Source organism: Ascaphus truei, chromosome 16 (genome assembly GCF_040206685.1).
Source record: "Ascaphus truei isolate aAscTru1 chromosome 16, aAscTru1.hap1, whole genome shotgun sequence".
Classification (NCBI taxonomy): domain Eukaryota; kingdom Metazoa; phylum Chordata; class Amphibia; order Anura; family Ascaphidae; genus Ascaphus; species Ascaphus truei.
In genome coordinates, this window is record NC_134498.1 from 34,116,067 (window position 1) to 34,128,565 (window position 12,499).

General features: G+C 46.0%; 1 protein-coding gene across 7 annotated transcripts in view; it reads right to left on the bottom strand.

Annotated features, from left to right (window-relative positions):
- The window catches only part of IL13RA2 (interleukin 13 receptor subunit alpha 2), a 45,081-nt gene that overhangs the window by 14,586 nt on the left and 17,996 nt on the right, over positions 1-12,499 (bottom strand). For 6 of the 7 annotated variants that reach the window (XM_075573120.1, XM_075573116.1, XM_075573121.1 and 3 more), the window contains 3 exons: positions 7,408-7,559; positions 5,212-5,365; positions 4,301-4,425 (listed from right to left, as the gene is read on the bottom strand). In XM_075573120.1, the coding sequence (XP_075429235.1) occupies positions 4,301-4,425; positions 5,212-5,365; positions 7,408-7,559 (431 nt within the window). The remainder of the gene's footprint in view (positions 1-4,300; positions 4,426-5,211; positions 5,366-7,407; positions 7,560-12,499) is intronic. The other variant, XM_075573117.1, reaches the window with a different exon arrangement.

Consider the following 12,499-nt stretch of genomic DNA (forward strand, 5'->3'; position numbering starts at 1 on the left):
TTTAATTATTTTTTTTACTTCAATAGTTTCATGTGGGCAATCTCTAATTACCTAAAGAGCTGTATAGCTGCAGGTCAATTCGTTCTCCATGTATTGATAGGTCGAAATTTGGTGACATAATTAGTGAAGGGATCTGTTTATATTCTGCTTGTCTGTCAGTGGAAGCTCATGAATATTCATGAGCACTCCTGCACTGACATGTGCTAGAGGGAGGGCAGGGCTGACAAAGGGGTGTGCCAGGGCTTGTGACAGGACATGAAGGGGCAGAGCCTTAGCAAATGGCTGTTAAAATAGAATACAAGAAAATTGGTCTTTCAAAGTTGTTTTTTTAAAAACAGAAAATGCTAAAAGTATTATTTCTTACTACAGAACTGATTTATTAAAAAAACACACATGCAGGATATTGACTGAACTGCAGCTTTAACATAAGACTTTTCTCCAAGTCAGCTCCTTCATTGCACATACAGGAATGTGCTGCTGAGTATAGTTATTATTAGAGTTATATGCATTATACAGTAAAAATAGCACGGACAGGGCAGAAAGACGACACTTTTACCAAATGCATACAGTTGGAATGGCACAAGTCCAGCAGCCACTGATAAGTGAGTGATTTCTCACATTATGAGGATATCTTCCTCAGCATTAGGTATAGTGTTAAATAAATAACTGGGATCTTTATTACATTATAATTTACTTCATTTGTTCACTTCCACAAAAAATGAATAAGCTCAATCAACATAAAGATACTGCAAATCAGGGGTGTTTCTATAGCCCGGGCAGCCCGGGGGCCAGCACTCTTGGGGGGCCCGGCCTCCCCCCTCCTGTCAGCGGCACATGCCACATGTCAGCGGGGCCTGAGATGCCCTTCCTCTGCAGGTGGGCGGGGCCTGGGTCAGGGGGCGGGGCCTGAGATGCAGGAAGCACCGAGGGAAATCCCTTCCTCTGCAGGTGGGCGGGGCCTGGGTCAGGGGGCGGGGCCTGTGATGCAGGAAGCACAGAGGGAAATCCCTTCCTCTGCAGGTGGGCGGGGCCTGGGTTAAGGGCGGGGCCTGTGATGCAGGAAGCACAGAGGGAAATCCCTTCCTCTGCAGGTGGGCGGGGCCTGGGTCAGGGGGCGGGGCCTGTGATGCAGGAAGCACAGAGGGAAATCCCTTCCTCTGCAGGTGGGCGGGGCCTGGGTCAGGGGGCGGGGCCTGAGATGCAGGAAGCACAGAGGGAAATCCCTTCCTCTGCAGGTCGGCGGGGCCTGGGTTAAGGGCGGGGCCTGTGATGCAGGAAGCACAGAGGGAAATCCCTTCCTCTGCAGGTGGGCGGGGCCTGGGTTAGGGGGCGGGGCCTGAGATGCAGGAAGCACAGAGGGAAATCCCTTCCTCTGCAGGTGGGCGGGGCCTGGGTCAGGGCGGGGCTCTGAGATGCAGGAAGCACCGAGGGAAATCCCTTCCTCTGCAGGTGGGCGGGGCCTGGGTTACGGGGCGGGGCCCTGAGATGCCATAGGGAGGACAGAGGGGAATCCCTTCCTCTGCAGAACCTCCATAGGTGGGCGGAGCTTAGGTCAGGGGGCGGGACCTCAAGAAGTGCAGGGCTGGAGCTGCAGCCTGAGACAGGCTGGGAAAGGTGAGAGGAAGAGGAAGGGTTAAATCACAGGGGTAAAAACAGACATGAAAAAGGAAGAATACAGGAAGGAAGAGACAGAGAAAATGACGTACAAGAGAGAAATACGTGAGAGAGCAAAGAGGGAGGAGGAGGGAGAGAGAGCACAAAGAGAGAGGGAGAGAAGGGGGGTAGAGAGCAGAGAGGGAGAGAGAGAGAAGGGGGGAGAGAGCAGAGAGAGAGCATGCAAAGAAAGAGAGACATGATGGGGAGAAAAGAGAGAGAGACATGATGGGGATAAAAGAGTGTGACATGAGGGGGCCCTGAAATTTGTTTTGCCGGGGGGTCCGCACATGTCTAGCTGCGCCACTGCTGCAAATAGAAGTTTGCTCTGTTGCCTGCTTGCGTTTTCTTAGTATGCAAGAAAGTGTTTCTTAGGCCGCGTTTATAGCGCCGGCGACGCAACCGATGACGTAACCCGTCGCCATTGCCGAAAGTTGCACTTCAAGTTTGAGCGACATCGCTGGCGACAAGGCCAGTGACGTCCCCACGGGGGAGAGCAGAGTACAATAGGCGCTCTGTGATTGGTTTAGAGACAGTCACATAATCAAATAACACTGACTACCACATTTTTGGTCGCTCCGTCGCCGGCACGCTAACTATAAGCGCATGCGACGGATTCAATGTATTTGTTTTGGAGCGACGTCGCGTTGCTGTCGCAAGGCACTATAAGCGCAGCCGTACATATGTGTGGGTGTGTGCGCATCACGTACGGATCTGTTCCGTGTGTGTGTGTGTGTGTGTGTGTGTGTGTGTGTCAGGTCCGAGGGGATAAGAACCAGCTGCTGGATAGCTCCACTGCAGAATACTTTGAAGTCCACACCTGTTGCCCCTCAGCCCCGTGGACCCTCCCCGTGGCCTCCTTTATAAGCAGATTACGTTCACTTTCTGATTGACAGATCAAGGTGGTTTTGCCCTTTGTATTCAGCGTTTGCATCTGATCCGTATGACCTGCTTGCTGCCTATCTGCCTCCCTGCGCACGCTCTTAAACTCCGCCTGCCCTGACCCCCAGGCTTGCCTGGCTACTCTGTTGTTTTCCGCCTGCCCTGTCCACGGCATGTTTAAAACTTTATCCCGCCTACCATCTTCCGTGACCTCAGCCTGCCTGACCTTCGCTGCTGCCTCGTCTGCCCAGTTCATGCACGACACCTGCCCTTCACCAGCTCTGTGATGCTCAGCCCATCTCTATGCCCGTGCTCCGGGCGCCGTCCAGTTCTGCCTCCTCCAGCTGTCGAGCCCGACATCCCTTACAGTGTGTGTGGTGTATGTTCCTAGAAAGTATGTGTGTATGGTGCATGCATCTGTTGTGTACAGTATGGGTGTGCACGTACAATACTGAATCTGGTGTAGTGTGTGTGTGTGTTTGCTTATTGCATGTATCCGGTGTAGATATAGTCAATGTTATTGCATCCTCTGGCGCCCTCCAGTGGCTAAAGAGTAGTAGCCCTGTCGTATTCTCGTGCACAACGGATTCAAACAATGGCTACTTCTCCCACTGGTGCTTTGTGTACAGTATGTATGTACAGTATGTATGTATGTGTGGCGCGTGTGTGTATGGTGCATAAATCTGGTGTGTTTCTGTGCATGTTGCAATTATCTGTTGTATTTGGGAAGTCAGGTTCCTGCCTCGCGCCCTGGAAAAATATCGCCAGCCAGCCCCATCGCCGTCACTTTGATGCATTGCCGCAAAAATGACACAATATGCGTCAATTGTTCTCAAAATTTGCTTTGATACATAAACCCCCATATTTCTTATTAAAAGGTCATAGAAGCTGCTTTGGTCCTGAAGAACAATATGGTATTAAAGCAGCCTTGAGCAAAACTGATGCTTATAGTGTAACAATTTACAATTTACGTCTGTGTCATTGTATCAAGATCTTTGATACATTGACACAAAGTCCACATAGACGTTATTTTCATTGGAGTCTCTTCATTACATATAAATGTCACGGTATTTAAGAGGGAATCCAAGCAGCGTAAGAAAAGGTTACAAATACATGTGTTTTAATATATGCAGCCTTTGATTACCTTTATTGAAAATGAATTACCGAAGCTGTCGATCGATTGATTCTCACGTGATCAATCAGCAAAATCCTGGTTCTCAGGGTTCACTAAATGGCTGCCATTCAGTTTCAAATCAATCCATCAGTCAGTGTAACGTAGCAGCTACAATGTATCCTGATATTACTACGGTAACATTATCTATTGTTACAGTTTGCAGCTCAAACTGCTGGGAATATTGGCAACAAATGACCACAAACAGGACAGTGTTGCAAAGATCTTGCACTTAAGGAGAAGTGTGCTAAAACCTGCCGTAGAAATCAAAGGACGCTCCGTATATTAAGACTTATTAAAAATGGCATTGAGTTGAATTTAAAAAAAAGTTGTAAGTATTATCTAAGCATAGATTTATTTAAAATAAAACACCTGTAGAATAATGCTTGGATTCCTTCCTTGCATGAACCTTTAATGTTCTTTCATAAGACGCTGTAATATTCATTCAACAACAATTACCACATCAAACGTGTGTGCCCAGACATTGACAAAAACACATTTGCTATGACACAGCACGCCTGTCAAACTAATCTGCAAACACCAGAGATGTGTTTTAGCTGTGGATATTCCAGATACAGTTACTTGAACAGATACATACCAGTACTGCAGCGCATAATTACTGCTGTGGCCGCGATCTTTCCCCGGCTGCCAAGTGCATTGTAGAACTTCCCAGTTGTAATAGATACACTGGAAACCTTCAATTTGTGACTCAGCGTTTCCTACACATAGGAACAAATGTTATCAGTAGCACATTAGTCATTAGCGTCTTGCAATGCGACGATGTTTACTTTTTTTACAGTACAAACTACTAAATGTCTGCACATATTGAAGAAGAGTCAGTTGGTCAGTGGCCACGGAAGGGGCATGATCCTCTGGCAACGAAAGGCTTAATGAGGACAACATGCTAATAAAAAAGAAAAAGTTAAGGGGAATATAGCGAGGTCCGCGTCTCTGATGAGAGTTACTGTAGATCACAGTTGCAATGTAGGAGTATGTTAACCGCAATGCAGAATATATATACAGGCATACCCCGCTTTAAGGACACTCACTTTAAGTACACTCGCGAGTAAGGACATATCGCCCAATAGGCAAACAGCAGCTCACGCATGCGCCTGTCAGCACGTCCTGAACAGCAATACCGGCTCCCTACCTGCACCGAAGCTGTGCACAAGCGGGGAGACTATAGAGCCTGTTACAAATGCGTTATTTACATCAGTTATGCACGTATATGACGATTGCAGAACAGTAAAAGCATCGATAAATGGGAAAAAGGTAGTGCTTCACTTTAAGTACATTTTCGCTTTACGTACATGCTCCGGTCCCATTGCGTACGTTAATGCGGGGTATGCCTGTAGTCTGGTGGTAACAGCCATTCCAGACGATGCACAATATCCGGCCTCACGCTTTGGTGACTCACAGCCATAGAGCTTTGTGAGTATCGTACTAATGGTTACATTTTTATCATCCAAGTTTAACGGATAACTATCATGTATGATTTCCCCTACCTTGTAAAGAAGGGGAATACGTGGTTTCTAGCCAATCACTCCAGATTTCTGATTCATTAATACAGGGTCCTTTCACAACAGTCCTTATTTTTGCTGTAATCCCACTGCCGAGATTGAACGCCGCTCTGTATTTTAGTTGCTTCGTCTGAATGGCCTATTTGGAAATAAAAATAAAAGTTAAGGAAAATAACGTAGCTCTGTATAACAATGCGTGACATGTTTCCAGGCCGCTCTACAATTTAGATTGCAAGCTCTTCGGGGCAGGGACTCCTTTTCCTAATGTTACTTTTATGCCTGAAGCGCTTATTCCCGTTATGTGATGTCCTTCCTGTTATAAACCATAAGTGAAACATACTGCTGCGGCCGAGTTTATTCGAGCATTTGCCCGTTCTCAGCCGCAGCAGTATCCTAGCGCGCGCCGGAGGGTGCTGGGCGCGCACCGAAGCAGCGGAAGAGCGCCCTCCGATCGGGGCGCTCTCCCTCCCGCTGCCGGGTCCGCCGGGTCCCCCGGAACCCCCTGCCGCCGTCCCCCACATCGCGGGACACCAGGGCTCCCTCGGGGAGCCCTGGACGCGCGTGCAGGGGGCGCAGGCTCCCGATGACGCGTGACCGCGCATCGGTGATGCGCGGCACGCTGAGGGAGTACGGCTAGCACGCCGGGGCATCCCCCGGCTTGCGGTGCTAGCCGTGCTGCAATAAAGTGTGTCGGTAGTGTAGTGTGGTATATTTATCATGCGAGTCCAATGTAGGGCCTGAATATACGGTATACAGTGTTCTTATACAAACCATAACTGGCTGGTTGCGGCCGGGGCTACCTCTATACTGATATACAGGCATACCCCGGTTTAAGGACACTCACTTTAAGTACACTCGCGAGTAAGTACATATCGCCCAATAGGCAAACGGCAGCTCACGCATGCGCCTGTCAGCACGTCCTGAACAGCAATACCGGCTCCCTACCTGTACCGAAGCTGTGCGCAAGCGGGGAGACTATAGAGCCTGTTACACATGTGTTATTTACATCAGTTATGCACGTATAGGAGGATTGCAGTACAGTACATGCATCGATAAGTGGGAAAAAGGTAGTGCTTCACTTTAAGTACATTTTTGCTTTACATACATGCTCCGGTCCCATTGCGTACATTAATGCGGGGTATGCCTGTATTACGCTGTTAAAGGTTTGTAGAAGGCCAGTGTTCATTTTAAAACTTGGGATATTTTTTAGACATAAAATCAAGACAATTGACACTATTTTTTGCTTCTATCTTCTGCCTCTGGGAAGGCTGAAGTTCCGTTCCACATACAAGCCACGCACAGCTGATCATATCAGAGCCTGAGGGGTGGGGGAGAAGGAGGAAGTGTTGGGAGGATCCTTGGGCATAATTCGTTTAATCTATTGTTGCCTTTAACCTCCAGGGGCCATGTGAGTTTGACATCAAACGATTTCAAGAGAATTTCATCTGTGTACAGTCTAGACATATGTTTTCTGTGTTTCTTATATTTGTGGTGTGATTCTGCGCTCCCCACAATACGAAGATACCAAACCATGACTACACGGCTCTATAACATTAGCAGATCTACTACTTAAAGCCGAACGTCATGGTGCCCGCTAAGCCTTTTCTGGGTGCCTGCGACTGCAGTGCCACCGACAGCTGCTGCGTGCCGGTCTGCGTCGGACCCAACTTCTGCATCAGCGAGCGGCACCGGTACAGCACTGGAAGCCTCCCCATAATATAAGTGATATGTAAGTAATTTAAGTGTATTGTAAGTGATTTAAGTGATTTGTAAGTGTATTGTAAGGGATTTAAGTGTATTGTAAGTGATTTAAGTGTATTGTATGTGATGTAAGTGATTTGTAAGCGTATTGTAAGTGATTTAAGTGTATTGTAAGTGATTTAAGTGTATTGTATGTGATGTAAGTGATTTGTAAGCGTATTGTAAGTGATTTAAGTGTATTGTAAGTGTATTGTGTATTGCGTGTGCGTTTGTGCACGCACATTAGTTGGTGCCCGGTACTCCGCTACTCTCTCCTGAACGCTCAAGTGTGCCTTTGGCCACAAAAAGGTTGGGGCCCCCTAACTTAGAGGAACTGAACTGCAGACCCAAATATCAGCGAAGGGGATTTACAACGCACTGATCAACGAATACCAACGCATAGGATTTGGTGCTTCAGGAAACTCGTAGTTATTGCCTTACCCTCCATGGCTTTTCATCGATGTTACGGTATTGTAGTTCATAGCTAACTGTACATTGGCTGAAGGCATGTATTGTAGCTGGAGCCTGCCAGTATATGTCCATGAGTCCTAAATATCCAGGGTCATTGATCTCCAAACTGGAAGGTGGACCAACTGAAGACAAGAAAAGGTCACGTGAGAAGATGCAAAGTTTCCCTTGATCGCCATGTTTTTACTTTTGTCAATTACCTGTACATTGGCCTTCAAATAAACCCAAAATAATTGTGTAGTATGGTTGGCTGCTATGAACAGGCAATAAAGGGAGGGACATGGATGAAGAGCAGTGGTGCTCAACCCCAGTCCTCAAGACCCGCCAACGGGCCAGGTTTTGAGGATATCACTGCTTCAACACAGGTGGGTCAATCTGCGACTGAGCCACTGATTGGGCCACCTGGGATAGCCTTAAAACCTGATCTGTTGGGGGATCTTGAGCACCCCTGATACAACATGTCCCCATACCATTAAAATAATGGTGGGGGAGATGTATAAAGGGACACAATGGATTTTTAACATCCAATAAGTTATCTTGGAGGGCGGAAGAAGGGACAAAAATCTTCTCCAACTCTGATTTGCCTTAAACTCCTCGAATTAACAATCTACATCACATCCATAACCCATCAACTAGTTTCTTACAGGTAATGAAAGGTACACCTCACTCAACTGGGAAAATAAAATAAGATTCCACTACAAACCAATATAAATGCACACGGGGGTATATACCTTTAACAATTCAAAGCGGTGCTCCTACACTTGAAAGAGAGAGATATATATAAAAGCAAATAAAAGCATTTTGTTAGCCACAGAACGGTATCGTCTATTCATTTTTGAAGCTTGGCTAACACGGTACTGATTGTCACGGTAGCTTATGACAAGGTATAATGAACACCAAATATCTGGGTTGAACTGAACGAGTCTTAGATATAATAAAATATAATTTATTCCTTAAATAAGGTGAACACAGCAATATAGTACAATTAACAGGCAAGAAGTAACACTTACTTAGGGTTGGGGGATGGAGAAGTATCAGCTAACAATTCTCCATCAATCCAGTGACATTCCAGGTGGAATCAGAAGCACAACTAAAAACTGTAGGGTTGACACAGTTTATATACCTGTGCAACCCTATTCTTAACATTGAATAAAGACCATTGGTGAACAATTATCTGTATCCAATCCCTAACGTGGAGACACAGACTAACCCATGCCCTCCAGCTAATTAGCTCATGTGTACTGGGACTCTATGGGTAGCCCCATAATGAAATCAGGGGCGACGATCAGTTTACCAAATGAAGTATCTGCATTGTTTGTAGTTGTAGACATAACACTTACAAAACACTCCAGTTTGATGATTCTCCGCCCTCAGGTAACAATTAGACTGGCAGAGTCGTTTGACCAATACTTGGCTCCTAGACTTTGGGTAAACAATCAGGGCAGTTAACTTTTTGATCACCGTGCTTAGGCTAATCAGCCGGCTGCCCTTCATGACCCATTAGCCTAGCAGATGGCGTCTGCAAAGGAATCTCTGCAGGATTTTATCCCTGCCTTGGGAAACAACATTAAAGGTGAAACATGGGAACAGGGGAACATACATTTTCAAGGTATAACAAGGTGCAAACCTCATCCCTCGGCCGCAGTCCAGTTAACCCCTTGTCTCTCTGGTGAAGTCAGGGGATGGCCATATGGGGTGCAACCCCTTTAATACCGGGCCACCCCCTTTCTCCCTCTTCTCCCTCTACACTGATACACACACACACACACACACACACACACACACACACACACACACACACACACACACACACACACACACACACACACACACACACACACACACACCATAGAAAAAGAATAAAAAGCACTCCGTAATAATAGTCACTGGTGTGGGTATAGATCCTATAATGAAGAAGAAGCAATACAATACCGTTTGGAAACGAAATCAGCAGGCAGCACTCCAGAATTGAGCAAACAAGTGTATTGAAAAAATAAACACGAAACCAACGTTTCGGTCCACGAATGGGACCTTTGTCAAGGTTCCATTCGTGGACCGAAACGTTGGTTTTGTGTTTATTTTTTCAATACACTTGTTTGTTCAATTCTGGAGTGCTGCCTGCTGATTTCGTTTCCAAACGGTATCGTATTGCTTACATATATATATATATACATACATACTGTGAAAGTGTAGAAATAATAACAATAAAATATTAGGGTTCAGCAGAATAACACGTGAGCTTTATTGTATACATGTGTACACACGGAGACCGCTACAGGTAGCAGATCTGATTCCTAGTCACAAAGTAGGCTTTCTTATACCATTTAATAATCATATGGTTTCTTCCATAAGGGGCTGAATTACTAATAAGAAACAATATATCTTCTTATGTTATTGCCTAAAATTACTTACACAAGCTAAAATATATTTCTATAACCTATCATTTTAAAGGTCACTAAACATTAATAACACCTGCTTAAAAACAACTTAGTACAACAACAAAGTACGTCAGGGTACATCTTATCGCTATACTTTTGTGCAACAATAGAAGACGTCTTATTCTTATTTGTATCAGTTTAGTTCTTAAACAACATTTCTGCGCAACTTGCAAAAGCTTCCATAGAAGGACAGGCCGTGCTGAGCCGTGCGGACGCTCCGCGCTGAGCCCCTGCATCCTCAATGAGGATGCCTTGAGAGGGGGCTCATGCGAGCGTCCGCAGGCGTGCTGAAGCTTTGGAATTTTCAGCCGACAGCCAAGCTGTTTTTCAGCGCGCTGTCGGCTGAAAACATCCAATCAGCCTGAAGCAGTGTCAACGTTGACGTCAGTGCGTCGCGGGCGATTGGCCCAGCGACGTCACTGCCCCGCCTCCAACCACCTCCCCCCGGCTCCCTTCGCGCACGCTGGCTCGCCTGCAAGTCCATGCAATCGCGCAGACTTCAGCAGGCGAGCCTCAGCGTCAGCGCGCCTCCGCCCTGATCAAGCCTCTATGGCCCCTAAGACATGCAAATGAACATACAGTAATTATTTACAGTTGCTATATGCTTTACTGTGGAGGGTTTTTGTCACCTTTTTTACCCACCATAACCTTAATAATTGTGATATATATATAACAAATAAAGTAGCGCCACAATTAATGTGAATTTTAACCCGAATGGTGAATAAATAAACTTATAGTGATAAGCAGTGTTCGACAAACCTATACATTTGCACGCCCCGGGCGAGTGGATTTAACATTGTGGCGAGCTCCTATTGGCCCAAGCAGCACACGTGTGGTACTAGGTGGCGAGTAGATTTTTTTTTGTTCGGCGAGTAGATTTTTGGGTGATTTGTCGACCACTGGTGATTAGAGTTTAGCCTGTGTAAATGTGTGTATAGAAAATATTCTGAAAGTGTTATTATGTGGGTGAATTGTAGATATTATAAAAATATATATAACCCTGTCTTTCACCATTATCGCCCAGCACACAGCGCTTCCACTGCAGCAAGGGATTCTGGGAAATGACATGCAAATGAGCACACAGTGCCACCTTTTGTCTCAAGCTCGTATTACACAAGCCAATCCTTAAGCCAATGCACTCTTAATACCTCCCAGAAATGTTAAAATGACATATCTATGTAGCACACTTCCCTTCTAGAATGAAACCCCTGTCCTGCCTGTAAACTATGGCAGATTCTGGCACAGTTAGGGTTACACCCTTGGCACATGGCCCTGCATGTGAGTTGGCTCCTAGTTAGGTTACAATGTTGCACATACTGGCACATGCTGGTCTGGTGAGGCAGGAGTCAGAGCTAGGAAGTCATGTGACTAATGGGCTGACAGACTTGCTACAGCAAGTTCTGTCCAGAGACTGGGGGAGGGGGGGGGGGGGGGTGGTAGTGGGGAGAAAGGTTTACACTCCTTGGGTAAATAAGTTGGGGGCTCTCCCCTTCCTCTTTAGGTGAAGTCAGCCCTGGGGTTGAGGTATCCTGTCTGAATCCTGGAGGGGCTCTGGTTCCTGCCCTGGCTCTGATTGAGTCAGGGGCAGTAGTAATTCCAATAAGGCCCATCTGTCCAGGGAGGGGTGAGGGTTAATTGCCTCAGGCTGAAGCCTATCTGACCCAGGTAAGGGTGAGGATTAATTACCCCAGGTAGTAGCCCCCGTGGAACATTGCATCGGCCCAGGTAAGGGTGGATGGTATTACATTTGAAAGAGCTGCATGTACTATATACTCTCTGCTGATTGCATCAAGACTCCACTAAACCCAGTTCAGTTTGACCCTTCCTGGCACTCCCGAAGTGGACTCATTTAATACAAGTTCCTGTGAGGGGTGAATCCCTGCCACTGGCTGCACCCTTGCAGGTGGAGGCGCTGCCCCATATCCATCATACTCCAAGCTTCCTATACGTGGAGGCCCAGGCTCCAGTTTACCAACAGAGCACCACTAACACCTACTACCCATCTATATCCTGCCCGAGGGGATAGGGGTGTTACATCTACAATAGTAGAGAATTATATCTTAACAACCCTTTATTGAGCACATAGTTTATCATATAATAATACAAAATACATACATAAATACCAGTTCCCTACATTATACATACAATTCATCCAAATGTCAACCTCCGTACAAATGAATGTAGTTGCACCAATTCATCATAAGTTTGGACAATCACTAGACAGTATATACATATAAGTTACTATCTATTAACACAAAGATGGTCTCTTAACGGAATCTTGATTCATCTGATAAACAATTGGTTAAATACGCAAAATATCTGAACTAGCCAAAGTCCTCCTATACTGTATATTCAATCAAAAAGTGCTTTCTGCTCCCAGAATTGTTTTTTTTTTCAGCATTGTTCAGGCACACCGATGTAAAATTTATTTAGAGGTGCTGATAGATAGAAATGTATATGTACAGTATGCGGATAAGGTCTAGTGATTGTCCAAACTTTCGTGTATGCTACACCTCACTCACCACTCTTCATCTGCTGGGGACAATTTCACGAGTCTGTCAATTCATTCCACCCGTCAATTAAACGCAAAACCTGGTGAACTTTCCGGATAGAACAGTACCACTGAC